The following is a 27,118-nucleotide window of genomic DNA, read 5'->3' as shown; positions in this document are numbered from 1 at the left end:
GCGTCTGTTAAAAAAAAAGTGATGAAAATTTGGGAATTAATAATGTGGCCAATTTAATCTGATGAGCGCACGATAAGAAAATAGCATTGCAAATGTATATAACTGTTCACATTTATATTATGTAGAATGGGCGGGTACAAATTAGACGAGGGTGTTGCGGGTTGTCACACTTGGAAACAATGGATCAGGGGGAAAATATGAATACAATAATCTCTCCGAGGACCACTTGAAATCAATCTTTGTTACTATGAATTCTGCATAGAAAGAGTTTACGTTAGAAGCAACATTTCAACGGGTTTGGGCAACATTTTATAAGGAGATTAGCTGTTAAACCTAGGCCTACTTTATTAAAGTGACAGAAGTCAGAATAATTTGCGAGTTGAAATCCGGTGGGTGAATTCTATTCGATCTGCACTTTCATACAAGGTAAGAAGCAAATCGTGATAATAACCTACTGTCAACTTTTCTCGTTGAGCGGAGAGGTGGAATCCTGGACAGGACGGACTGGTGGGGGATGGGGAGGGGAAGTGGGGGTGAAAGGGTGAACAGGGCAACGGGTGAGACGGGGAGAGGGACATATAGAAGAGAAGATAATAACGAGATACGATGACCGGGAAGACACAGCCAGGGGAAAAGAACAGAATTTGAGTAACCTCTGTAAAAACAATAATAAGGTAGGCTTCCATCTTCACTTAGATTTTTGAATATTGACATTGCACTGGGCGTGATGAGCTCTTAACAGGCAAATATTTCAGATGTTTTTCGTGCAACTTGTTTCTCTGCAGATGGCTGGCATGGGATGCTAAAAATACATTGAAATAAATTAGTAAGAGAAATGTTCCTAAATCTAGGTTTAGGTAGTCTACATTCCTAAAATCAATACTGAGAAACATCCCTTTTTGTTTGTTATTGTCTGATAGTTAATTCAATTCTGCCGTGAATGGTTATTACCACCCTGCTATCAAATGTTTTTTCTCTCTTAATTATCCAGAATACACTAAATGTAGGCAGAATGTGAACATATACGGACATAATATTGACAATCCGGCAACACTTGTTGCGTTCTGCAAATATTGCCGCTGGGATTCACTAAAGGAGGATAACAAAGCAGTGATTGTCTCTAAACTGTAGGCAATGAGCGGATATATTTGCCATTGCAAGGCCATTGTAGGATGTTGTGCTCAAATAATCTGCCCTTGAACAATGCAGCCCTTGTCTGTATTCTCCAGTCCACTCTGTTATCTGTTAATTCTGGTTCACAGTTCAATTTGAAATAAGAATAGTGTCTCTATCTACATGACTAGCTGTTGAATAATTGTTTTTATTTAGTTGGTCTCAATCATTTAAATCAAGTAGCATATGGGGGCTGTATAGTGGTGGACACTGGACACTTCAGATTATCCTTTTTTTTCATGCCATCTCTGTCCAACTCCAGTATCACCACAAAACAGACTTTTGTCTCTCTGACAAAAATATGTTATGGTCCAGACAGTAGCCTATTGTATGTCCTACAGTCGAAGAGACTGAGACGCGTGCAGTAGAGCAGACACAATTGATCACAGGAACTTATCACAGGACTCACCTAATGAGTCACAGAGCATGTACAAACATGCTTTATCCTTCTCATCAAAAAGCCCCAGAGAATCTTGTCTCCCTCCTTTCTTTCAGACAGCAATCAGACTCAAACTCCCCATATTTACCTCCGTGGAACTATGCAGTGGGTATTGGAGTGGCTGATCACTGAAGTGGAAGAACAAGGATGAAGACTTTCTCCAGTGTGTTTTCCTGCCTGGTTGACAGACTCCCCATAGAGTTGCTGCTTCTCTCCATCACATCCCTTTAGTGTCCAGCTGGTCTTGCCATCACACCTCGCAGCTTCTCAAACAGTTGGGAACACAACCTGACAAGAACTCTCACCCTCTCTCTCCCACTCATCTAGTGGCATACACACACTTTCACTGTTCTGTCTTATAGTGGCTGAACACCACTACTAGCCCATAGCCAGGGTACTCCTACACCTGCACACGCACACACACATTATGGCAAGCGTGTTGCCGTATGGCCGCTTCACTCACGCCGTGGTGCGGGGCATCCCAGAGACCTTTGGGAAGGTTGAAGATGAGAAAAACAACAGGGTCGAAAACGGGGAAACCACGATGGACCTGGCCAAAGCACAGCGACAGTTTGGGGTGCTGACAGGGGCGCTGAGACAGAAGGTGGGGCTGCAGCTAATAGAGATCCCTGCAGACCCGGAGCTACCAGAGAGCTGGAGGATAGAGGATGTAGCTGTAATACAGGGAGACACGGCACTCATCACCAGGCCTTTCAAACAGCAGAGACGCAGTGAGGTAAACACTGACCACAACAACTGAGAAAATGATTTATTCTCTGTATCGCAGATTATTATTTATTTTTTACCCTAAATGAAGGAGATGTGTGTGTGTTGTGAATCATGCCACTAAACATGTTGTAATTCTGTCTAAATTATTGATTTATGTTGCTGTTAATTATGTTTTAATTATAGATTCATGTTGCAGTAGAGTCAGTTTGACCTGGAAAATCAACTCTCTCTCTCCCCTTTTTCCTCTCTCCCTGTCCCTTTCTCCTATCTCGCTAAGACTGAAGCGGTGAGGAGGGTGATGTCGGAGCTCAACCTGACAGTGGTGGAGATGGGGGCAGAGGAGGGGGGCTCTGCAGGGGCCACGCTGGAGGGCAGTGACGTGCTCTTCACCGGCAGGGAGTTCTTTGTGGGAATCTCCTCCCACACCAACTACAGAGGAGCTGAGGTTCTGGCCGACACTTTCAGAGTGAGTATAGCTTGATTCCTTTCTCAAACCACATGAGAGGACAAGATCCAAAGTCCATCCCCTCCAACCTTCTCCTCCAATATGTTCTGAGAAAGAGGCAAGCAAAGGAATCAAGGAAAGACAAATTGGGAAAGAACCCATGTGTTGCGACAGGGATGAGCAGGTGGCCATTGTCCTATTGTATTATGAGATCTATAGTTAAAAGACAAATGATTTTTTATGTACAATGTAAATGTGTACTTCTTACATCTCTACCATGCTCCCATATACTAGACATGATGTTTTCACAGTCAGGTCTGTTTATTTACATTTTAATGGACTTGTAATGGTATTTAATACCATAACCTGTTGGATTTGGATATTCAATATCACTCAGGGTGTGGCATGCAATTGTGTGGAGGACTTTGTTTGTGTCTGACATCTGTCTGATATCCTGTTGTTGCTTTACATGCAATATTTACACTGTATTTATTATCTACTCTATCTGATTTCTTACTTGATTTGATGTCCAAGTACACGACCATATCCCTGTGTACAATATTTTATATTTTGCTCTTACCGTCTCTGTCCTCGTCTTAGGACTTTGCTGTGTCCACGGTGCCAGTGTGTGGGGGAGTTCGTCTAAAGAACATCTGCTCTATGGGAGGTCCTGATACTATCATCATCAGCAACAGTGATGGGGCCAAGAAGACCCTCCGGGTGAGTGTGTGTGTTTGTGTGTGTCCGAGAGAAAGATTGTGAATGAATATACTGTAGCTCTCCACTCTTCACGCTCCACATTCTGCTTGCCACAACAAACTCCCATTCTAGACATGCAAAGTGATCACTTCAAAAGACTCTCTCCAGCCCAGTATTTATGTCACTGTACTCAGATGAATAATGTAAAGGATAAATCAAGCTTTATTGGGCTGTTTTAAACTATCATGGTGTAGTTTGGAGCCCTATAAGCCCACATTACCCTAGTGTCTGCTCTAGTGGTCGACCGATTATGATTTTTCAACACCGATACCGATTATTGGAGGACCAAAAAAATCCGATACCGATTAATCGGACAGACGGTTTTTATATATATATTTGTAATAATGACAATTACAACAATACTGAATGAACACTTTTATTTTAACTTAATATAATACATAAATAAAAATGAATTTAGTTTCAAATAAATAATGAAACATGTTCAATTTGGTTTTAATAATGCAAAAACTGTGTTGGAGAAGAAAGTAAAAGTGCAATATGTGCCATGTAAAAAAGCTAACGTTTAAGTTCCTTGCTCAGAACATGAGAACATATGAAAGCTGGTGGTTCCTTTTAACATGAGTCTTCAATATTCCCACTTAAGAAGTTTTAAGTTGTAGTTATTATAGGAATTATAGGACTATTTCACTATACCATTTGTATTTCATATACCTTTGACTATTGGATGTTCTTATAGGCACTTTTGTATTGCCAGCCTAATCTCGGGAGTTGATAGGCTTCAAGTCATAAACAGCGCTGTGCTTCAAGCATTGTGAATAGATGCTGGCAAATGCAGGAAAGTGCTGTTTGAATTAATTCTTGCGAGCCTGCTGCTGCCTACCACCGCTCAGTCAGACTGCTCTATCAAATATCAAATCATAGACTTAATTATAAGATAATACACACACAGAAATACAAGCCTTAGGTCATTAAAACATGGTCAAATCCGGAAACTATAATTTCGAAAACCAAATGTTTATTCTTTCAGTGAAATACAGAACCGTTACGTATTTTCTTGAACGGGTGGCATCCATAAGTCTAAATATTGCTGTTACATTGCACAACCTTCAATGTTGTGTAAAATTCTGGTAAATTAATTACGGTCTTTGTTAGGAAGAAATGGTCTTCATACAGTTCGCAACGAGCCAGGCGACCCAAACTGCTGCATATACCCCGACTCTGCTTGCACAGAACTCAAGAGAAGTGACACAATTTCCCTAGTTAATATTGCCTGCTAACATGAATTTCTTTTAAATATGCAGGTTTAAAAATAAATACTTGTGTATTGATTTGAAGAAAGGCATTGATGTTTATGGTTAGGTACATTGGTGCAACGACAGTGCTTTTTTCGCGAATTCGCTTGTTAAATCATCACCCGTTTGGTGAAGTAGGCTGTGATTCGATGATAAATTAACAGGCACCGCACTGATTATTTGCAACGCAGGACAAGCTAGTTAAACTAGTAATATCATCAACCATGTGTAGTTAACTAGTGATTATGTTAAGATGTATTGTTTTTTATAAGATATGTTTAATGCTAGCTAGCAACTTACCTTGGCTCCTTGCTGCACTCGCGTAACTGGTGGTCAGCCTGCCACGCATTCTCCTCATGGAGTGCAATGTAATCGGCGTCCTAAAATGCAGATTACCGATCGTTATGAAAACTTGAAATCGGCCCTAATTAATCGGCCATTTCGATTAATCGGTCGACCTCTAGTCTACTCTATTTGGTCCCCATCCGGAGATGATTGGCTCATGCCCATTTCAGTTTCTCTTTGTGTGGGCTACTCTAATGTGAACAGACCCTGGCCGCTGCTGTCATGCAAAACTTGTTAGCCCAGACTCTGTGTGTGTAGATGATGGAGCAGCTGACTGATCACCACTACGAAGTGCTCACGGTCCCTGAGGGCGCAGCAGCTAACTGTGTCTACGTCAGGGGCCCCTCCAAAGTGGACTACCTGCTTCACCCGCCCACTGAAGAGTGTCCTGAAAGTGTTCCTGTGAGTGAACAGTGGTCTTTAGGTTACTTTACTAAGCAGTACTTTTTATATCCACGTTATTGTGCCTTTGGCAAATACATTGCCATCAGAAAGTAATCATACCCCTTGACTTATTCCACATTTTGTTGTTACAGTCTGAATTTAAAATTGATTAAATTGCTTTTTTTCTCACCCATTCTACACACACTAACCCATAATGACAAAATGAAAACATATTTTTCAAGATTTTTTGCACATTTATTGAAATTTGAATTACAGAAATAATCCATTTGCATAAGCATTCACACCCCTGAGTCAATACATGTTAGAATCACCTTTGGCAGTGAATACAACTGGGAGTCTTTCTGGGTACGTCTCTAAGAGCTTTGCAAACCCGGATTGTACAAAATGTGCACATTATTCTTTAAAATTTATTCAGGCTCTGTCAAGTTGGTTGTTGATCATTTCTAGACAGCCATTTGCAAGTCTTGCCATAGATTTTCAAGACGATTTAAGTTAAAACTGTAACTAGGCCACTCAGGAACATTCAATGTCGTCTTGGTATGCAACTATATGGCCTTGTGTTTTAGGTGATTTTCCTGCTGAAAGGTGAATTTGTCTCCCAGTGCCTTTTGGAAAGCAGATTGAACCAGGTTTCCCGCTAAGATTTTGCCTGTGCTTAGCTCTATTCCATTTATTTTTATTTTTAAGAAAACTCCCAAGTCATTGCAAATGACAAGCATACCCATAACATGATGCAGACACCACCATGCATGAAAATAGGAAAGTTGGTACTCAGTGATGGACTGTGTGTTGAATTGTGTGTAGGCCAGTGACACAAAATCTCAAGTTGATTAATTTAAAAATCAGGTTGTAACAAAACAAAATATGGAAAATGTCAAGAGGACGCATTTCTTTATTTTCAGTACAAGTCCCTCTAGTCAATTCCAAGAGTGCCATGATATAGGCATGATGTTCTATTTCATTAACTCTTTCATTTTCCTCCCTGATGCAAAATACCATGAAATTGTCACATGATGAAGTGCATGCTAGAATAAAGAATGGCGGATGAACAGTTGGCTACTAACACAAAAGCTTGTCAACCAGCCGTCGCAGTCCTTGACCAAAGATTCTCCCTATAAATGTGAATGTAATAAAATGGTATTATATATCTCTTCCTGCCCCCCAGGCCTTCCAGAAGCTGACGGACTACACCCTCCTCCCTACAGCGTGCAGCGAGGCCTCCAAGCTCGGAGGGTCTCTCACTTCATTCTGCCTACTTATCAACAGGAAGCCATACTACTAAATTCCCTGCCCTTCTCCCATAGAACACACATAGACCTTCATCGACTATATTTAAATACAAATGTGAACATTACAAAGACATCACCAACTGTTGGGCAGGAGAAGAGAAATTCTTAATGGGATCCTTGGGACATCCCAGATCTGAAGTTGAAATTGAAAACGGGCACGATAGGGGTATGGTTAAGGTCAGTGCTTAGGGTAGGGACATCCCAAGGAGCCCGGCACTACACCGGGCTAGAGGGTTCAATGTGCATATTCTGCACAACTGCTCCCCCTACTGTGGAAAGAGAGCAGCGTGGTTAGATGAACATTCATAGGCTGTAGATTTGAATGTAGGTGTTCTGTATGCGGGCATTTTATGTCCCTATATAACAACTTGTATTTAAATACTCATCCATTCTCCAACCCACACTCTTCGCGCTCCAAGTAGGCTGTTTTGTTGCGGCCATAGAAGGGACGTGCCACCTCAACATTTTACAATTTGAGTGGTAAACTTGCAATGGTTGCCGGCCCTGAATTGAATGGGCACGCCCGTTGTATGGATTCCATATCTATGGTTTTATCGACCTTTCGCAAATTTCTAAATACAATCACAGAAAAAAAGTAGTTTGGAGAGCAAATGCCTCGTGCTAAAAAGACGAAGCTCTCATTTTCACAACTCAATATTTTGCGAACACGGAGGCGCAGCGAGAGGTTTTACTAATTCAAAAATCTGTCCGCACGAAAATAACTTGCCAGTTTTTGTATGGGTGGCAATGTGTCTCAAATCTATTAAAAAAAATTTGCTACGTGAGGCTTATTTCAGAGTAGAATTGTGGTAATGCGGAAGTTGTTACGAGTGTACTGTGTGATGGACGTGACTTCCCGGTAATTTAAAAAAAAAAAAGAATAGCGTAACTATAGCGTCTCTTCCCGTTAAATATAGGCGGTTGACGTCAACACCACTAATCGAATATTCAAAAATGGTACTCAATTAACGAGCTTTATCCACCAATCCAAAGAGTAGGCGGAAGTTTTATACAGCACACCAGACGTGGAAAAATAATCCCTAGTACCTCTCGCCAACACCATTGTATAATATTAGGCGACAACTAAAAAAACATGTTTCATGTCTTTTCATTGGCTTGGGCTATCAGTTGAATTAACCACGAGGTTGCATCACAGTGTCAGAGTAGCCAATCAGTAAAACGTGGGGCATAAATTTATAAAATAACTTAAAAAAATATCCTGTCATGTAGGCTAAAGTAGAATTGAAGGAAATTAGTAAACGCCTATGCCACCAAGCAAATGTGAATTAGAACACAGGTGAAACTTAAAATGCAGATTTGGACGGTCTGCTATTGAATAATGTAGCCTGCCACCAGGCCTGGCTGCATGCTTTATATAGGTATGAATAAACTTTTATATTCTTTGTCATAACGACTGATTTGTGGAATTGTACACACTTAATGTCCTGATGGTTGAGATGACAGTCAAATGAATAGCCCAAGGAAGGAACGATTTCAGAAGTCCCCTTCAACAATTTCCATCATTACAGTTGACTTGTTCCTGTGGATTAACCAAGGCCCAAATTGGAAAGGCCTATGGAGTGAAACACTGACAGTTGTTCATAATGTCAAAAACATAACTGAGGGTTGTACACGATTGCTCAACACCTCCAGACCATGATATAGCAACTCGGAACAAACTGGTATTGTTTGAGTCACAGTACCCGGGTTTTGTACTTTGTTGCAAAGTCCTCATTGGTGATAAAACATTGCCACTGGCCTACTCCCCATTAGAATACAAATCAGTAGTATGCAATTGAGACTGCATTAATTTCTATAGTTCAACTACCTACATAATCAAAACAAGAACTCAATTTGTACTCAAATTCAGCATTTTAGTGTAGCCTTTGTATGTGATGTTTAGAAGTATTTAGTAGAGCAAATACATTTTAAACCTTTGACTAATTCCTCAACCCAGTCATGTATTGATGCCTTTATAAGTATGCATTTTACTAAACACCATACCACATTAAACAAATGAAGTTCAAATTTATTTCCTCGTTTTTTTTCTTCTAGAAAGCAAACTTTAACGGTTGGACTTGGCGACTCTCTCCAACTCATCCTTCTTCTTGATGGCGTAGGAGTTAGAAGAACCCTGAGAGACAAAACATTCAATACACTGATCAAAACCAAATAAATTGACATGAGAACTAGTAAAAAAAAAAACCTATAACAGAACACTAGAAAAACATTATGAAAACTGCAGACTGGTTCAGAACCAAATGTTTAGTACTGAAACAGCATTTGAGACTACACTTTAAACAGTCTCACCTTAGCAGCGTTGATCAGTTCATCGGCGAGGCACTCAGCGATGGTCTTGATGTTCCTGAAAGCAGCTTCTCTTGCTCCAGTGCAGAGCAGCCAGATTGCCTGACAAAACACAGAGGGCAGACATGAACAACACAGAACATAAATAAACTACGTTATGAATCTACACAAAACAAGTCAAATTGGACATTCTGTATCTGAGCTGGGCCACAAGAGACTACAGCCAATGAATAGGCAAAGATGTTCACTCTGCGAGCACTCTAGCACACCAGGACAATGAGTTTGTGAAGGCGTGACTCTAGGCTCAAGTACACAAATGACAAGTCTTTCATATTCCTGTTACTTCACGTGTGACAGCCTAGATTTTTGGCAGTGAAACAAGTGGCCGCATACACAGGCACTGAGTTGGAGAGCAGAATGTGCAGGCAGTTTACTTTACCTGGTTGACTCTACGCAGAGGGGACACATCCACAGCCTGCCTCCTCACAGTACCAGCACGACCAATACGGGTGGAGTCCTCACGGGGTCCGCTGTTGATAATGGCATTGACCAGCACCTGCAGGGGGTTCTGAGGGGGCAAGGCAGAGGAGAGACAAGGTCAACCACCACAACTGTACTGTAAGCCATATTCAGGGGTACAAATCACAGGGAAAGCCACTTACAGCCTACATTTGAGACATCCAGCTGACAACTAAAATTGGAGTGATAACAGGAGAGTAGGCATGGACTTAAAGCATTAAAAGTTCCATGTGGTGTGTGTTCCAGGCCTTTCGGCACAGAGTTGCCCATTTGTTTGGGCAGCCCTGCTTCCTAGAGCTGGGTCCATCTGAGCCTCCACTGGATTATACTCAGGTCACTGAAACAGACCGGCATAGTGGCGGGAGGCTGACAGGCATGGAGTTTAAGGCAAAGACTGCATTCCAAACGGCACCCTATTCCCCAATTAGTACATTACTTTTGACCAAGGACCATAGTAATGCACTATAAAGGGAACAGGGTGCTATTTGGGATGCAAAAAACAATGTTGGATAAGATAGAGATGGTACATACCTCGCCAGTGAGCAGGTGGATGATCTCAAAGGCATGCTTAACGATGCGACAGGTCATCAGCTTCTTGCCGTTGTTGCGGCCGTGCATCATCATGGAGTTGGTGAGACGCTCCACAATGGGGCACTGGGCCTTTCGGAAACGCTTGGCAGCATAACGGCCTCCAGAGTGTGGCAGGTACTTAGCATACTTCTCCTTCACGGCAATGTAATCCTGAGGTGAACCAAAAGGCATAAATATTAGCTCCCGTCCCAAGAATTTAGGTTTGAATGTCCAGGTTAAGGGAATACATACATATTTCTGAGCTGGTGATTGACTGGGACACAAGAGACTACAGCCAATGAATATGCAAAGAAGTTTACTATGCGAGCACTCTAGCACACCAGGACAATGAGGGTTGTAAAGACGTGACTCTAGCCTCACTTACACAAATAACAAATTAGTGCCTAGAAGGGTCACCAGTCAAACATTGAAATGCTTCACCTGCAGTGAGATGTCATTGATCTGAACATCATCGGTACTCCATTTCCCAAAGAGCTTGATTTCTGGCGTTTCAGCCACTGCTGGGGCAGTCTCCCACGACTCTGAAGTCACTGGAGAGAATCATAATATTTGGTCAGGTAATACTGATGATTTAATGAGATTCAAGGTACCACGCGCGCAATGTCTGGTCACAGATCCCACAAGGCAAAATGCCTTGTAATAATGGTATCCTACATTAATCAATGACATTAACACATCATGATCAACTCATTCGTTGGATGCAAGAGGAAACACCACGAAGGAATTTCTGCCACTGCTGCCAACACACGAATAGTTAGCTAACGTTAACGGTTACTAGTGATGTTGGCAACGTGGGTTAGGTCACACATGGACCGCATAAATGCATGTGTAAATAACTACCTGTAATTAACTAGTAGGATTTTTTTTTTTTTAAACAGACCATGTGAATGAGTCTACACTCTAGGCCCAAAAGCCTATCAGCTCGAGTCTACCAACGAGCGGTAGCTAGTTAGCTTACAGTAACGTTACAATTTCACCAGCCAACGTCAAATTGTGAGCAAAAGTACAATATATTTCAAGTAGCCATGTGTTACACAGGAAACTAGACATATTGTAAAGCAACATAATGCGCTGAGTGATCCCGCGAGGACGCTAAACGTGTTGCTAGCTAGACATTCATGTTGCACATGTGCTAGCATCGCGCTAACAATCTTCGCCTGATGAAATCATTTGAGTACGGAGCAAACATTCAGACTCTTTAAAAACTTCGAACTAAAAATTGTGATATACTTTTGACTCAAAGGCGAACGAGTAATGTTACACGTATGTTGGTTTGACATTGTGCTCTTTCGTGCAATTTTGGGCATGAAAATCGTATATTCTTTTCACTCACTTGTCTGCCGTTCTGTACCACACTTCTCAGAGACGTAAAAGGGCCTGGTGAGGTTGCCTCATGCAGATATCCAGCAAGGCGGAAATGAAGCAAATGTATCCGGATTGCACGGCTTTTATGGAATTTTAGTTCCATGGTAGAAATCTCATCTCCGATATTAACATGAATTATGGAAATGTAATGACAACTGAAATTGGAGTATATCATTTCCCTGACGTGTTTCAATGAAAATAATACGTCCTACTAAATTTGGATGGCGCAAGGATAGTACACTAAACAAAAATATAAACGCAACATGTAAAGTGATGGTTCCATGTTTCATGAGCTGAAATAAAAGATCCCAAATGCATAAAAGGTGTATTTCTCTCGAATCTTGTGCACACATTTGTTTACATCCCAGTTAGTGGGCATTTCTCCTATGCCAAGATAATCCATCCCCCTGACAGGTGTGGCATATGTGTGTGGCAGGTGCACCTTGTGCTGGGGACAAAAAAAGGCCACTAAAATGTGCAGTTTTGTCACGCAACACAATGCCACAGATGTCTCAAGTTGAGGGAACTTGCAATTGGAATGCTGACTGCAGGAAAGTCCACCAAAGCTGTTGTAGCATTTTATCGATTGCAATTTGAATGCACAGAGATACCGCGATGAAAGGTCCATTGTCGTGCAATTAATCATGTTTCAGCATGATCAGTGGTGACCAGTGATTCAGGGCAGGTGGGGCAGAGCCCGACATGTTTTGAGCCCCACATTTTTTGCCCAAAAAAGAAATGGTGGGGAAAGCAAGCAGAAAATACAAAGCGTTGCGCCATGATTGGCTCAGTGTTCTGTCACTCATGGGGACACTAAATCCCCGCTAAGTCTAAGGGAAGACTTTAAAAATTCTAGCCCCTTGAATGCTGCCATAGAGGGACGTTAGAAGTACCCATCCAAGTCTATCTTCAAACTCATTGCCTCTTTGCTTGACATCATGGGAAAATCAAAAGAAAACAGCCAAGACCTCCTCAAGTCTGGTTCATCCTTGAGAAAAAAATTAAAACGCCTGAATGTATCACGTTCATCTATACAAACAATAGTACGCAAGTATAAACACCATGGGACCACACAGCCGTCATACTGCTCAGGAAGGAGACGCGTTCTGTCTCCTAGAGATTAACGTATTTTGTTGCGAAAAGTGCAAATCAATCCCAGAACAACAGCAAAGGACCTTGTGAAGATGCTAGAGGAAACAGGTACAAAAGTATCTATATCCACAGTAAAAACGAGTCCTATATTGACATAATCTGAAAGACCGCTCAACAAGGAAGCCACTGCTCCAAAACCACCATAAAGCCAGATTACGGTTTGCAACTGCACATGGGGACAAAGATTGTACTATTTGGAGAAATGTCCTCTGGTCTGATGAAACAACAATAGAACTGTTTGGCCATAATGACCATCGTTATGTTTGGAGGAAAAAGGGGGAGGCTTGCAAGCCGAAGAACACCATCCCAACCATGAAGCACACCATCCCAACCGTGAAGCACGGGGGTGGCAGTGTCATGTTGTGGGGGTGCTTTGCTGCAGGAGGGACTGGTGCACTTCACAAAATAGATGGCATCGTGAGGTAGAAAAAGTATGTGGATATATTGAAGCAACATCAAGGCATCAGTCACGAAGTTGAAGCTTGTTCGCAAATGGGTCTTCCAAATGGACAATGACCCCAAGCATACTTCCAAAATTGTGGCAAAATGGCTTAAGGACAACAAAGTCAAGGTATTGGAATGGCCATCACAAGCCCTGATCTCAATCCCATAGAAATGTTGTGGGTAGAAAAAGTGTGTGCGAGCAAGGAGGCCTACAAACCTGACTCAGTCACATCAGCTCTGTCAGGAGGAATGGGTCCAAATTCACCCAACTTGTTGTGGAAGGCTACCTGAAATGTTTGACCCAAGTTTAACAATTTAAATGCAATGCTACCAAATACTAATTGAGTGCATGTAAACTTCTGATCCACTGGGAATGTGAAATAAATAAAAACTGAAATAAATCACTATTATTCTGACATTTCACATTAAAATAAAGTGGTTATCCTAACTGACCTAAAACTGGGAATTTTTACGAATGTAACGGATGTGAAACAGCTAGTTTAGTTAGCGGTGGTTCGCGCTAAATAGTGTTTCAATCGGTGACGTCACTTGCTCTGAGACCTTGAAGTAGTGGTTCCCCTTGCTCTGCAAGAGCCGCGGCTTTTGTGGAGCGATGGGTAACGATGCTTCGAGGGTGACTGTTGTTGATGTGTGCAGAGGGTCCCTGGTTCGCGCCCGGGTATGGGCGAGAGGACGGTCTAAAGTTATACTGTTACACTAGGATTAAATGTCAGGAATTGTGAAAAACTGAGTTTAAATGTATTTGGCTAAGGTGTATGTAAACTTCTGACTTCAACTGTATGTACAGTAGCTTTGATTGGACTGATCATGTCAATATCATACTTTCAAAATCTTAGCTAGCAGTCATGAATCAAGTCGACAATTTACTGGCAAATCCTTTTTAATCCTTATATGAAGAGGAATTATAGATAAAACATCAGTGCTCATCGACCATTGGACATTATAGATAAAACATCAGTGCTCATCGACCATTGGACATTATAGATAAAACATCAGTGCTCATCGACCATTGGACATAAACATTCCACAACAAGTTGGAAATTGCTAATTCAACAATAAGTGGTTTGGAAGGAATCAGTGGCTAACTGCAAGCATTGCAAATCACTAGTCTTCTATTCAGTGGAGAGTGTGTGTGGTCCAAGTCTGGGTTTATGGGTCTCTTTTCCAAGCTTAAAAGGATAAATATTCAATATTGGCCATGCTGTAAATGAAGCATGATTTGTCCCACGCTCAAAACAACTAACTCGGAACTGTGAAAATTTGACTTCAAAACAACTGGGAATTCCGAAAAAAACTAGCTCCGACTGGGAAATACATTTTGAATGGTCATCCAACTCGGAATTGTAAATTGGGAACTTGGGCCTCTTTCTAGAGCTGTGACCTGAAGATCAATGACATCATCATGAATCGACCTTGCTTATTTCCGAGTTCCCAGTTGTCTTGAAAGCACCATATATCCAGAGAATGACAGACTTTGATGACAAAATTTGCCTACGAAGGAACACCGTGCCACCTTCCTGTTCAAGTGAGCACAGCACAACAAGGTGAATCCAAAAATGTCTCGTATGCTGCTGCATAAATTATATAATATGCCAGGGAGATATGTATACTGTAGCTAAAAAAGTAATACTAAGTGTCTGTTGTGTAGTAAGCTGTTAGTAGCCCATGTGCCTCACCCTAATAATTTGGTCTATTTACCCCTCTTAATTTCACCTACTGTTCTGACTTGGTGGTGCACATGTAGCCTATAACCTGTTTTAAATAAATCTAATCATTGAATATTGTAAGTTTTCATTGTATGCCCCCTTTATTTATCCTACGGTTTTGACTTGTACAGGGAGAACACTAAGAACGGCCCATGTTCTGAATTCTGTCGCTATACATTTCAAATGTGCCAAACAAATAGTTATATTGCTCCTTGTCTTAATCAAAATTACGGATTGCCTCTTATCCGCTTGTCGTCCCCCTTATGCCAGTTCATTAGAAACCACATTTGTTTAAGCAAGCCAGCCATATCAGCTATGTTTCTTTAAAAGGCAGTAAATGAGGCTGAATTAACAGTTTCACTGCCAGACAAGGCTCCACTGTCAGCCAGGTGTAGCAGTGATAAGACGTTGGGACAGCTTTATGTAGGCACTTACAGTTTGTGGGAACCGTTTGTCACCGTTATAGTGCAGTGAATGTATTGTGTAGTGGCTTTGCTGGCATGCATCCCACTTTTTTTGTGGGGGCACCAAGATTTACATGCTAAAATTGCCACTGCGCATGATAATGCACGGCCGATGTCACAAGGATCTGTATACAACTCCTGGAAGCTGAAAATGTCCCAGTTCTTCAATGGCCTGCATACTCACCAGACATGTCAAAAGGCCTTGCATTGTCCAAGCAGAGGCTTTTACACTGGGTTGTGGACATCCTCACTCAGGCCTACAAGGGAGAAGGGCTCCCTGGTCCCAGAAGTTGTGATATGTCACTCGGCCAGAAGTGGTACCTCATTCTGAGCTGTGCTGAATGACATCCCCCTGAATGAGATAGGCAGACCTGCTACAATCAGGGCAACTCTAGTCCTCAGGGGCCTGATTGGTGTCACACTTTTTCTCCATCCCTAGCAAACACAGCTGATTAATCAAATTGCATTCTAAACTGAAGATCTTGATTAGTTGAGTTAGGTGTTAGCTGGGGCAACACTGTGACACCAATCAGGCCCCGAGGACTGGAATTGCCACATGGGCATCACCCTGCACGCTCTCAATATTTTACAAGATCAACGTTGCATCCTGCCACAGCGTGGACCAACATACGGTTTAATATGAACCGCGGGGGAACATCCTCCCAAGCGGTCACGCCACCGGTGTAACTTTAATATGAATTACTCGACCTGTGCGGATCACAAGGGACATAATCCATACTTTCCACCGTACTGACAGAACATAAACCAAGAAGACACACACATAATACTGCAATGTCAACAACTTTACAAATATTTTACAAGCTATAGCAATCCCTCATACCTGACAGTCTCATTTCTAGTTACAATTTTAATCTTTGTGCAATGCTTTCCATCTTACTTCACAATGTAACTTAGAGTACTTTCACTATAGTCCCACAGGCAATCCCCCTTTTCATACAACCATAAGAAAACACCCATAACAGTATAACAAACAGTTGAGTTAAAAATAAACCATTCCCTTTGACAAAAACAGACATAGGCTTCTGATCAAACCTGAGATATGTAAATGCAACAAGAGGTACAGGTATTTCACATACATTATGTTCAAGACAGGGAAATAACACTCTTTACACTTCTCCCTTTCCAGCCATTCCTAAACCCTTTTTCCTTTCTAATAATTTCCTGTCTCCAGTATCTCTTCCCTTTCTTTTCCTTCCACTCCACCTTTTTAGCACCATCACTGTAGGCAGTGTGTCACAACACTTCGGTTTGGAGACATATAAAATGGAACACTGAGACACATGGCTAACACTCTAAAAACGTAAGGCATGATTTCTACTGCAGCGGTCTGTAGGGTAGCTTAGCAACAGCCACCATAAGGGCTTACTTTATAGGTTAAAAAGACAAAAACATTTGTTACCAGCTATAACCAATGGTAAAAGTCACTCTAGTAAAAGAGTTGAACTGGGCAGTGGGTCTGAAAATGAACAGGACGTCACTCAGTCAGGCACTGTTGTGTGGTACTTTCTTAGGTATGTGTAGGTAAAGCACAGACATGGATACACATGTAACAGTAGGTACACGTGGGTTTTTAGTGTAATGATGACAGTATGTTTTGAATCATTCTCACAAACGTAAGAACATAAGGAGTAGTTCACAATGTAGTGCATACAGAGTTAAACTCATATTTCCACTGTGTGAATCACACTGCAGCAGTAAAACTGTGTGCGTGTGTGTTTCACTGTAAAGATTGTATGAAATATGACTGTTCTTGTAATGCTGTTTGGTGGAGTAGTCTGCGCTAAACGAGCCACTTCTCAATGCAGGTGTTGAACACAGTGTCATTGGAGTGCCACTTGACGTGCTCTACTCCAGCCATTGAGCACAGGAACAGGTCCCCACGAGCGTTTAGGGTCTTCAGGCCAAACACATCTCTCAAATATAGCTAGGAAAGGGAGGAGACAAATGTAAGGAATCATTATAAGAAGATAGCATATAGCATCCAGATGGAATCTTGTGTCATACTTATGCAAAAACATGGTCTAAAATAATACTCACATCCTGGTCCTTTATCTCAACGACAGTCTCGTTGTCATTGTAAAATCCAAACTGACTAAAGAGCAAAAAAGAAATTAAAAAGATGTGAACCAGTGAGTGGATGATATTGAATGAAGAGAAATCTCTCTTGGAACACAATGCCTCATACATTAAAGTGGAGAGAGAATATTTTTCTTACAGCCAATTTAAGATAAACAATACCGTATCTAGCAGATAGAATGGAAACAATTCTTTACCAGAATATACAGAGTATACCAAACATTGGGAACACCTAACACACAAGGGGTCGAAAGCGTTCCACAGGGATGCAGGGCCATGTTGACTCCAATGCTTCCTACAGTTGTGTGAAGTTGGCTGGATGTCCTTTGGCTGGTGGACCATTCTTGATACACACTGGAAACTGTCGAGCGTGAAAACCCAGCAGCACATACTACCATACCCCGTTCAAAGACAAATCTTGTGTCTTGCCCATTCACCCTCTGAATGGCACACATACACATTCCATGTCTCAAAGCTTAAAAATCCTTCTTTAACCAGTCTCTTCATCTACACTGATTGAAGTGGACTTAACAAGTGACATCAATAAGGGATCATAGCTTTCACCTGGATTCACCTGGTCAGCCCATGTCATGGAAAGAGCAGGTGTTTTTTTAAAAACATTTTGTATACTCTAGGAAAGAGGAAGGATGAACTAGTCACCTGGACTGCCAGGGTGTGATGACTCCATCGTCTGGCCCCCCAATTAAGACCAGCTTCTTGATACGTAGGAAGTTATTTTTCCACACTGAATGAGAAAGAATATATCCTAACTATATAATTGTAATAACAAAATACACAACAACAATACTGTACAATGACCAAAAGGTTCCTATAAAATGCAGAGTACTACAACCAATGACAACGTTGACTCAGCAGCAATAGAGTAGACAGACTAACACTTCTCTGAAATAGTGGATGAATTTAAAACCCACAACAAAGGGGACCGACAAGATTCACATTAGCAGCGTTGCTGACCTGTTGAATTAGGATTTGACCTCTCACTGTTCAATAAAGCCAGATAATCACTGCCGTTCACATACATGTCCGTGTGATGGGGGTCTGCAAGAGAGAACAAACAGTTTAGTCAAACAATTTTTCACCACGACCAAAGACCCTCAATATATCCACAGTGACTCCTTGGGAACCCTACGAGGGAAGGTTGAGTGAAGGTACATTTTGTCCTAAACACACTCACCTTTCCAGTAGTTGCAGATGGATATCCTCTGGCCCACTCCAGTGTAGCAGAAATGAAACAGGTTGGACTTCATGAACTGGGGGAAGAGGTACTTTAGGTAGTCTGTGTCTGAACAGAAACACAAGTTAGTTTAATTCAGGCCTCAGCACATATTAGCACAGAACTTCAATGTATCATGTTTCAAACAATCACGTTGGCTGTTGCACACAAAGATCAAGTTGATGGTTTATAACGAACTCACACCTCCATACTGTCCAGCCTGAGGCGAGGACAAAGAGATGAAGGAGTGGACATTGTGATTAGGAAGAGTGGACAGGATCCCTCTGCAAATCAGTCCACCTGTAACAGAACAAGGGTGAATAGTGGTGTGGAGGCTGTGCTTTGGCAAAGTGGGTGGGGTTATATCCTGCCTGTTTGGCCCTGTCCGGGAGTATTGTTGGATGGGACCACAGTGTCTCCCGACACCCTCCTCTCTCAGCCTCCAGTATTTATGCTGCAGTAGTTTGTGTCAGGAGGCTAGGGTCAGTCTTATATCTGGGGTATTTCTCCTGTCTTATCCGGTGTCCTGTGTGAATTTAAGTATGCTCTCCCTAATTCTCTCTCTCTCGGAGGACCTGAGCCTAGGACCATGCCTCAGGACTACCTGGCCTGATGACTCCTTGCTGTCCCCAGTCCACCTGGCCTTGCTGCTGCTCCAGTTTCAACTTTTCTTCCTGCGGATGTGGAACTCTGACCTGTTGACCGGACGTGCTACCTGTCCCAGACCTGCTGTTTTCAACTCTCTAGAGACAGCAGGAGCGGTAGAGATACTCTCAATGATCGGCTATGAAAAGCCAACTGACATTTACTCCTGAGGTGCTGACCTGTTTCACCCTCGACAACCACTGTGATTATTATTATTATTTGACCCTGCTGGTCATCTATGAACATTTGAACATCTTGGCCATGTTCTGTTATAATCTCCACCCGGCACAGCCAGAAGAGGACTGGCCACCCCTCATAGCCTGGTTCCGATCTAGGTTTCTTCCTAGGTTCTGGCCTTTCTAGGGAGTTTTTCCTAGCCACCGTGCTTCTACACCTGCATCGATTGCTGTTTGGGGTTTTAGGCTGGGTTTCTGTACAGCACTTTGTGACATCAGCTGATGTAAGGGCTTTATAAATACATTTGATTGATTGAATATAAAGCTGTATTAAAATAATATTCAGCATAACACAGAGTCACACACACACACCTTGAGAGTAGCAGATGAAGTGGACCCCATCTGCAGCATTTTGCATGATGGGATAGATGGCTTCCTTGAAGCCCTCCACTTGTTTCCATAGTGGCTGTAAGCTAGAGCTGCGGTCAAACAGGTCGATGACTGACACATTGGTTCCTGGGTGAGACTGTCAGAAGAAGAGGATGGGACAGATTAGAGCACTATAAGCATAGAATTAGAATATACAAATCCTAATTTGAATAGGATCAATGACTATAACAAAGATAGGTTTATTTGGAAGGCTATAAAGCTAGGATTGTCAGAGAAGATGACAAATTAGTCAATACATGAAGCAAAATGTCTCAACTGATTTCAGCATTTCTTATGCAAAAACTCAACTCAGCCAGCAGTTTTGAAAGTGGTGCACACAAGCCAAAAGTGTTCAGTTTTTTGTGCACTAGGTTCCAGGTAGAACCCTGTGTGGAAAGGGTTCTATATGGAATCAAAAATGGGTTCTTCAAACGGTTCTTGTATGATATGAAATGTCCTGCAAGTTAAAAAATAATAATCAAACCATAGGTAGGTAGACTTAAAGCTGAAATGTGTAACTTTTTGGGCGACCTGACCAAATTCAGTTATAGATATGTAATTCTCATTGAAGGCAAGTCTAAGTGGTAGATATGTTCTATGTGCGCTGTTTCTATGCTTCCAGTTCTTAACTTTAATTTAAGTCTTTTACTTTCAGTTTTGTACACCAGCTTTAAACAGCTGAAAATACAAATAACTTTAGTAATGGAAAAGACTACCATCTACACTGCTGTGACCAATGATTTTCTACACGTTTGTTTTGTCACAAACTGAAATTAGGCAAACTATTCGAATTTTAGCAACCAGGAAACGGCAGAGCGTTTTCTGCATATTGCAGCTTAAGTCAACTTTGAATAAGACCAGAATTGAAACTGTACAGCCTACGGACTTTGTTTGATGTCAGTCTTCATTGGAGACTACCTGTGCGGGAGGACATCTGCATGATGGTGCTGCTGGCAGGCTTAAATAATAAAATGTCCAATCAAGTTATTTTTGTTCGCTGTCACAATTTACCATAAGGCAGGGTTCACCAACAGGCGGCCCTGTGGGACGAATTTTCCCACAGGTGATTTTATTTGTCACGCCAACCTTTCTGAATTGAATGAATTGTTGGATATAAGACTAAAAACACCAGCAAATCAGCTCTTCGTGATTTACATTTTGGAAATCTGTTCCAAGCTATTCCCACCCATAAGAGAGATATGTGATCGTATACAAATGTATAGGAAATTCGAAATGATGTTTTTGTCAAATATTATATCCGTTTGGGCTTCTTGCAGTTAATTTGACATTTGATTGTCCCAAGTACATTGTGTAATTTACTGACAGTCCCTAACTAATCCCATAGGGATATCGAATGTCAAACCAAATTGACCATGGGCATTATGATCGGGTCGCTTTTAGCTGCAATCCTAATAGATGATTACTTGGGTGCTGCCAGCAGGATTCAAATAAACCCAACCCATGGAAAACTGCTACGTACCATCCATTCCATTTTTTAATATAGTCTTGCAAATCTCTGTTTTGGACGAGGCTGACTTTATTACAAATGATCCTATCTACACTTTGTAATACATTTTGACACTAGAATAAATGTTTGACTCATATCCATGCCACATAGGCCATTTTAAAAACGAGAAGTTGCTTTTTAGGGGCAATCGCTCTTTAAAAAAGACCCCCCAAAAAGCAACTTAAAAATAAAATTTAGGCTGTAACAAAATGTGGAATAACTCAAGGGGTATGAATACTTTCTGAAGGCACTGTATGCGATGTGCCTTCTGCAGGCTTCTGAGGCGGATTCAGGAGTCAATTATGGGGAGATGTCCTTTGCTGGGTTGAGTGACACTGTGCCACTCGGTTATATTTTGTGGTCGGAGAAATGAGTTGGTTCCCCTAAAGTGATCTGTTGAAGTCAAGAGTTTGTCTGAGCCTTTTGTTACTTCAGCGGACACGTTCTTTGCCACAGTAGAGGTGGTTGGGGTTCCTCAGCAGGGTGGTATAGAACAAGAAGGCCCGCACACTGTTCTAATCTGGTTTCCGCTCAGGTTATAGATGCATCATTGCAACCTTAAAGGTCCTCAATGATGTCACCATTGCCCTTGATTCTAAGAATTGTTGTGCTGCTATTTTTATTGACTTGGCCAACGCTTTTGATACGGTAGACCATTCCATTCTTGTGGGCCGGCTAAGGAGTATTCGTGTCTCGGAGGGGTCTTTAGCCTGGTTTCCTAACAACCCCTCAAAGAGTGCAGTGTATAAAGTCAGAAAATATGCTGTCTCAGCCACTGCCTGTTACCAAGGGAGTACCCCAAGGATCAATCCTAGGCCCCACGCTCTTCTCAATTCACATCAACAACATAGCTCAGGCAGTAGGAAACCCTCTCATCCATTTATATGCAGATGTTACAGTCTTATACTCAACTGGCCCCTCCCCGGATTTTGTGTTAAATGCTCTACAACAAAGGTTTCTTTGTGTCCAACAAGCTTTCTCTACCCATAACTTTGTTCTTAACACCTCCAAAACAAAAGTCATGTGGTTTGGTAAGAAGAATGCCCCTCTCCCCACAGGTGTGATTACTATCTCTGAGGGTTTAGAGCTTGAGGTAGACACCTCATACAAGTACTTGGGAGTATGGCTAGATGGTACACTGTCCTTCTCTCAGCACATATCAAAGCTGCAGGCTAAAGTTAAATATAAACTTGGTTTCCTCTATCGTAATCGCTCCTCTTTCACCCCAGTTGCCAAACTAACCCTGATTCAGATGACCATCCTACCCATGCTAGAATACGGAGACGTAATTTATAGATCGGCAGGTAAGGATGCTCTCGAGCTCTTTACCATTCGGCCATCAGATTTGCCACCAATGCTCCTTATAGGACACATCACTGCACTCTATACTCCTCTGTAAACTGGTAATCTCTGTATACCCGTCACAAGACCCACTGGTTGATGCTTATTTATAAAACCCTCTTAGGCCTCACTCCCCCCTACCTGAGATATCTACATCCTCCACATACAACACCCGTTCTGCCAGTCACAATATATTAAGGTCCCCAAAGCACACACACATGCCAGGGTCGCTTGTCTTTTCAGTTCGCTGCAGCTAGCGACTGGAACGAGCTGCAACACTCAAACTGGACAGTTCTCTCAATCTCGTCTTTCAAAGCCTCAATCATGGGCACTCTTACTGACAGTTGTGGCTGCTTTGCGTGATGTATTGTTGTCTCTACCTCCTTGCCCTTTGTGCAGTTGCCTGTGCCCAATAATGTTTGTACCATGTTGTGTTGCTACCATGTTCTCGTCTTAGGTCTCTCTTTATGTAGTGTTGTCGCTCTTGCAGTGATGTGTGTTTTGTCCTAATATATATATTTTTTAAATCTTTAATGCCAGCCCCAGCAGGAGGCATTTTGCAATTTGGTTGGTCATCATTGTAAATAAGGATTTGTTCTTAACTGACTTGCCTAGCTAAATAAAGGTTAAATAAATAAACAAATTAAAAAGTATTATTACCTGCTGCATTCAAACAGCACTAGACTAAACTTAAATTTCGTCATCTTTGTGTATCGAGAGAAACATGGAAATGCTTTCACTGATTGTACATAAACGAAGATAGGATAGTACTGTAGGAACTTAATTTATCCAGCTAATCTGGCCCTGTCTGCCATCCTGTGAACCCCGCTATGTTCCTTATGATTGTTTTCTTGTGCATAAACCCAGGCAAAGGGTAGCAAAGGCAACATTATGTCAAGAATCTGGCAACAATCAACAGCCTATTTCAGTAGTATTCATGAAGAGCTCAGCTGATATGACCGGCGACAAACGTTGATTTCATTAGAACATCGCCTTCATAGAAGAACAATGTGACACTTATGTAACAGTCCCAGAGAGATTGGAAACACTGAAGCGACCGAAATTACTATAAAAAAAACACGTTTCGTGCCATTCAAGCAGACCACAGGCATGTTTGATGAGTAAACTTAAGCGCGGGCCCAGGTTACAGCAGCACAATGGAAACCCTAATACAAACAAGTTATAGTTTAAAATACTGATATGAGTCTTAGACATGTTACAATCTATATAATCCAGCCTGCCATATCTGTTCCGTTATTACATAGCCTAACAGGCGTTTATTATCACCCATATCCAATCTTTCGTGACTTATATTTGTAGTCTGTGTTGGTATATTTTCATGCACTCACCTGATTGATGAAGCGAAGCAACTCCACAAATACCCCGGAGCTGTCGAACAAACCATGGACTATGACCACTGGCTTGTACCCGATGACTGTAGCAACAAGGCAGGCACCAAACAGTGTCCACAACAGCCTCGTCACCCCGCTCTTCCTCCGACTAGAGACGGCAGAGGGCCCTTTCATAGTTATTCTAACAAAACATTAAATCGCGGTAAAAACCAGAGAATACTAAATTATCGTACACTGTACACAATCTGCCCAACACCGTACTCCGGTTAAACTCGTGCCTGGTTTAGGGGAATTTATGTTTCTTTAGCCAATTTTGCAAATAAATAGGTCCTACATAAAATTGCCATGTCATGTGCTACTCTTTACTCTCGTTCCCTTTCTTAAATCGTGTTTTAAATTAAATGAACACCCTTGCGAAATTTCTGCATTTACCCTCTGCATATAACAGGTGTTCAGACACAACGCCACTTAATATTTGCTTGGGGGTTTGTTTGTTCCGGTTCTTGATCAAAACCCGACACCGCGCATTAAGTCATTTCCGGTTTCGATAGCTTCTCAAAGGAGCCGCCTACCCCAACCCTGGCCCCAACTATCCTAGACAGAAAAATAACACCGACACAGAAAAATGCCGCATGCACCTTTTCCCAAAATAACACAATTAGGACGGCAACATTTATTGTAAACAAGTGTGTAGCTCACAAGTGCATACGGCCTGGTCATCATACCAAAATACAACTATTGAATGTGTAGCTCAGTTACTATTTTGCTCACCCACAACATTACATCTTAACACAGTATTTACATTTACTATGGACATTACTGTAGTGGAGTAATAATTATCATATACAGTACCAGTCAAAAGTTTGGACACAAATCAAATCAGATCAAATTTTATTTGTCACATACACATGGTTAGCAGATGTTCATGCGAGTGTAGCGAAATACTTGTGCTTCTAGTTCCGACAATGCAGTAATAACCAACGATTAATCTAACTAGCAATTCCAAAACTACTACCTTATACACACAAGTGTAAAGGGATAAAGAATATGTACATAAAGATATATGAATGAGTGATGGTACAGAGCGGCATAGGCAAGATGCAGTAGATAGTATCGAGTACAGCATATACATATGAGATGAGTATGTAAACAAAGTGGCATAGTTTAAAGTGGCTAGTGATACATGTATTACATAAAGATGCAGTAGATGATATAGAGTACAGTATATACGTATACATATGAGAATGACATACCTACTTATTCAAGGGTTTTCTTTATTTTTAGTATTTCCTGGTCGAATTGCTGCAAAGAAACCACCAGTGGTGAAAAAAGTACCCAATTTTCATACTTGAGTAAAAGTAAAGATACCTTAATTAAAAGAAAATGACTCAAGTAAAAGTCGCCCAATAAAATACTACTAAAAGTATTTGGTTTTAAACGTACTTAAGATTCAAAAGTAAAATTATAAATAATTTTAAGTCTTATATTAAGCCAACCAGACAACACAATTTTCTTGTTCTTTAAATTTACAGATAGTCAGTGTCACAGTTCAACACTCAGACATAATTTACAAACGAAGCATTTGTGTTTATTAAGTCCACCAGATCAGAGGCAGGAGGGATGACCAGGGATGTTCTCTTGATAAGTGCATGAATTAGACAATTTTCCTGTCCTGCTAAGCATTCCAAATGTACTTTTGGGTGTCAGAGAAAATGTAAGGAGTAAAAAATACATGATTTTCTTTAGGAATGTAGTGGAGTAAAAGTAGTCAAAAATATAAATAGCAAAGTACAGATACCGAAAAAAACTATTTAAGTAGTACTTAAAAGTATTTTTTACTTAAGTACTTTACACCACTGGAAACCACTACAAAAGGACACCAATAAGAAGAGACTTGCTTGGGTCAAGAAACACGAGCAATGCACAGTAGACCGGTGGAAATCTGTCCTTTGGTCTGATGAGTCCAAATTCGATATTTTTGGTTCCAAATGCCGTGTCTTTGTGAGACGCAGAGCTGGTGAACGGATGATCTCTGCATGTGTGGTTCTCACCGTGAAGCATGGAGGAGGTGTGATGTTGTGGGTGTGCTTTGCTGCTTACACTGTTGGGGATTTATTTAGAATTCAAGGCACACTTAACCAGCATGGCTACCACAGCATTCTGCAGCAATATGCCATCCCATCTGGTCATTTTTTTTAAACACGACAATGACCCAACACACCTCCAGGCTGTCTAAGGGCTATTTGACCAAGAAGGAGAGTGAGGGAGTGTTGCATCAGATGACCTGGCCTCCACAATCACCTGACCTCAGCCCAATTGAGATGGTTTGGGTTGAGTTGGACCGCAAAGTGAAGGAAAAGCACCCAACAAGTGCTCAACATATGTGGGAACTCCTTCAAGACTGTTGGAAAAGCATTCCTGGTGAAGCTGGTTGAGAGAATGCCAAGCGTGTGCAAAGCTGTCATTAAGGCAAAGGGAGGCTACTTTGAAGAATCTAAAATATATTTTGATTTGTTGAACACCGTTTTGGTTACTACATGATTCCATATGTGTTATTTCATAGTTGATGTCTATTATTCTACAATGTAGAAAATAGTAAAATAAAGAAAAAACCCTTGAACGAGTCCAAACTTTTGACTGGTACTGTATGTATATTATATCTAACCCACATACGACTAAGCAAAATAGACCACTAAATGAACTGACTCCAGAAGATAAATAGCAATATGCAAGAACACTATAGTTGAGTTACAGTAATAGGCAATCAAGAAATGTCTGAGAAAGGAATTCTAAATACAAGTGTATTTAATTACTTTGTAAAATGAATGAATTCACACAAGGCATAAAGCTTAAGTTACAAGGCAATACTGACATTAACAAAGCATATATACTGAACAAAAATTTAAATGGAACATGTAACAATGAATTTAG

The 27,118-nt window shown here is 41.3% G+C and overlaps 3 protein-coding genes and 2 non-coding genes across 7 annotated transcripts; 1 reads left to right on the top strand and 4 right to left on the bottom strand.

Moving 5' to 3' along the window:
* Nucleotides 1–111: 111 nt before the first annotated feature.
* LOC112229953 (N(G),N(G)-dimethylarginine dimethylaminohydrolase 2) lies at nt 112–8,245 on the top strand. Of its 3 annotated transcripts, none has more exons than XM_024396124.2 (6): nt 112–426; nt 1,669–2,348; nt 2,619–2,807; nt 3,387–3,506; nt 5,402–5,545; nt 6,714–8,245. In XM_024396124.2, exons 2-6 carry the CDS (start codon nt 2,040–2,042, stop codon nt 6,828–6,830), a joined length of 879 nt encoding a protein of 292 aa, XP_024251892.1. In that variant the 5' UTR covers nt 112–426; nt 1,669–2,039; the 3' UTR covers nt 6,831–8,245. The 3 variants fall into 3 exon arrangements, with proteins under 3 accessions (XP_024251892.1, XP_024251893.1, XP_024251891.1); XM_024396125.2 differs by lacking the exon at nt 112–426 and adding an exon at nt 536–674 and having other exon boundaries at nt 1,673–2,348; XM_024396123.2 differs by lacking the exon at nt 112–426 and adding an exon at nt 536–674.
* A 600-nt stretch (nt 8,246–8,845) lies between these two features.
* Nucleotides 8,846–11,712, bottom strand: LOC112229956 (40S ribosomal protein S5). Its single transcript, XM_024396128.2, has 6 exons — nt 11,588–11,712; nt 10,675–10,784; nt 10,195–10,404; nt 9,584–9,712; nt 9,148–9,246; nt 8,846–8,971 (listed from the first exon to the last, which is right to left on the bottom strand). Coding segments are annotated over exons 1-6 (618 nt in total). The 5' UTR covers nt 11,589–11,712; the 3' UTR covers nt 8,846–8,902.
* LOC112230046 lies at nt 9,899–10,026 on the bottom strand. The gene has a single exon (XR_002950263.1). It is a non-coding gene; the product is annotated as a small nucleolar RNA SNORA65 (small nucleolar RNA).
* LOC112230047 lies at nt 10,484–10,615 on the bottom strand. Its single transcript, XR_002950264.1, has one exon. It is a non-coding gene; the product is annotated as a small nucleolar RNA SNORA3/SNORA45 family (small nucleolar RNA).
* A 4,479-nt stretch (nt 11,713–16,191) lies between the features above and the next one.
* Nucleotides 16,192–24,693, bottom strand: LOC112229952 (lysosomal thioesterase PPT2-A). The gene is made up of 8 exons (XM_024396122.2): nt 24,185–24,693; nt 19,931–20,084; nt 18,942–19,037; nt 18,699–18,806; nt 18,479–18,562; nt 18,164–18,248; nt 17,465–17,519; nt 16,192–17,351 (listed from the first exon to the last, which is right to left on the bottom strand). Exons 1-8 carry the CDS (start codon nt 24,359–24,361, stop codon nt 17,208–17,210), a joined length of 903 nt encoding a protein of 300 aa, XP_024251890.1. The 5' UTR covers nt 24,362–24,693; the 3' UTR covers nt 16,192–17,207.
* Nucleotides 24,694–27,118: the final 2,425 nt, after the last annotated feature.

Source organism: Oncorhynchus tshawytscha, linkage group LG31 (genome assembly GCF_018296145.1).
Source record: "Oncorhynchus tshawytscha isolate Ot180627B linkage group LG31, Otsh_v2.0, whole genome shotgun sequence".
Lineage (NCBI taxonomy): Eukaryota > Metazoa > Chordata > Actinopteri > Salmoniformes > Salmonidae > Oncorhynchus > Oncorhynchus tshawytscha.
The sequence above is the reverse complement of the archived record's forward strand: the minus strand, read 5'-3'. Positions and strand labels throughout refer to the sequence as shown.

Excerpts from the sequence above, each read along its gene's own strand:
- LOC112229952 (XM_024396122.2), bottom strand. The coding sequence starts at position 24,361 with ATGAAAGGGCCCTCTGCCGTCTCTAGTCGGAGGAAGAGCGGGGTGACG. Across the intron at positions 18,807-18,941 it reads TCAGGCTGGACAGTATGGAG|ACACAGACTACCTAAAGTAC; the intron begins GTGTGAGTTCGT and ends GTTTCTGTTCAG. Across the intron at positions 17,520-18,163 it reads ATCACACCCTGGCAGTCCAG|TCAGTTTGGATTTTACAATG; the intron begins GTGACTAGTTCA and ends TTTGCTCTTTAG.
- LOC112229956 (XM_024396128.2), bottom strand. Across the intron at positions 10,405-10,674 it reads TCAATGACATCTCACTGCAG|GATTACATTGCCGTGAAGGA; the intron begins GTGAAGCATTTC and ends GGTTCACCTCAG. Across the intron at positions 8,972-9,147 it reads AACTGATCAACGCTGCTAAG|GGTTCTTCTAACTCCTACGC; the intron begins GTGAGACTGTTT and ends TTTGTCTCTCAG.
- LOC112229953 (XM_024396124.2), top strand. The coding sequence starts at position 2,040 with ATGGCAAGCGTGTTGCCGTATGGCCGCTTCACTCACGCCGTGGTGCGG. Across the intron at positions 2,349-2,618 it reads AACAGCAGAGACGCAGTGAG|ACTGAAGCGGTGAGGAGGGT; the intron begins GTAAACACTGAC and ends TATCTCGCTAAG. Across the intron at positions 5,546-6,713 it reads AGTGTCCTGAAAGTGTTCCT|GCCTTCCAGAAGCTGACGGA; the intron begins GTGAGTGAACAG and ends CCTGCCCCCCAG.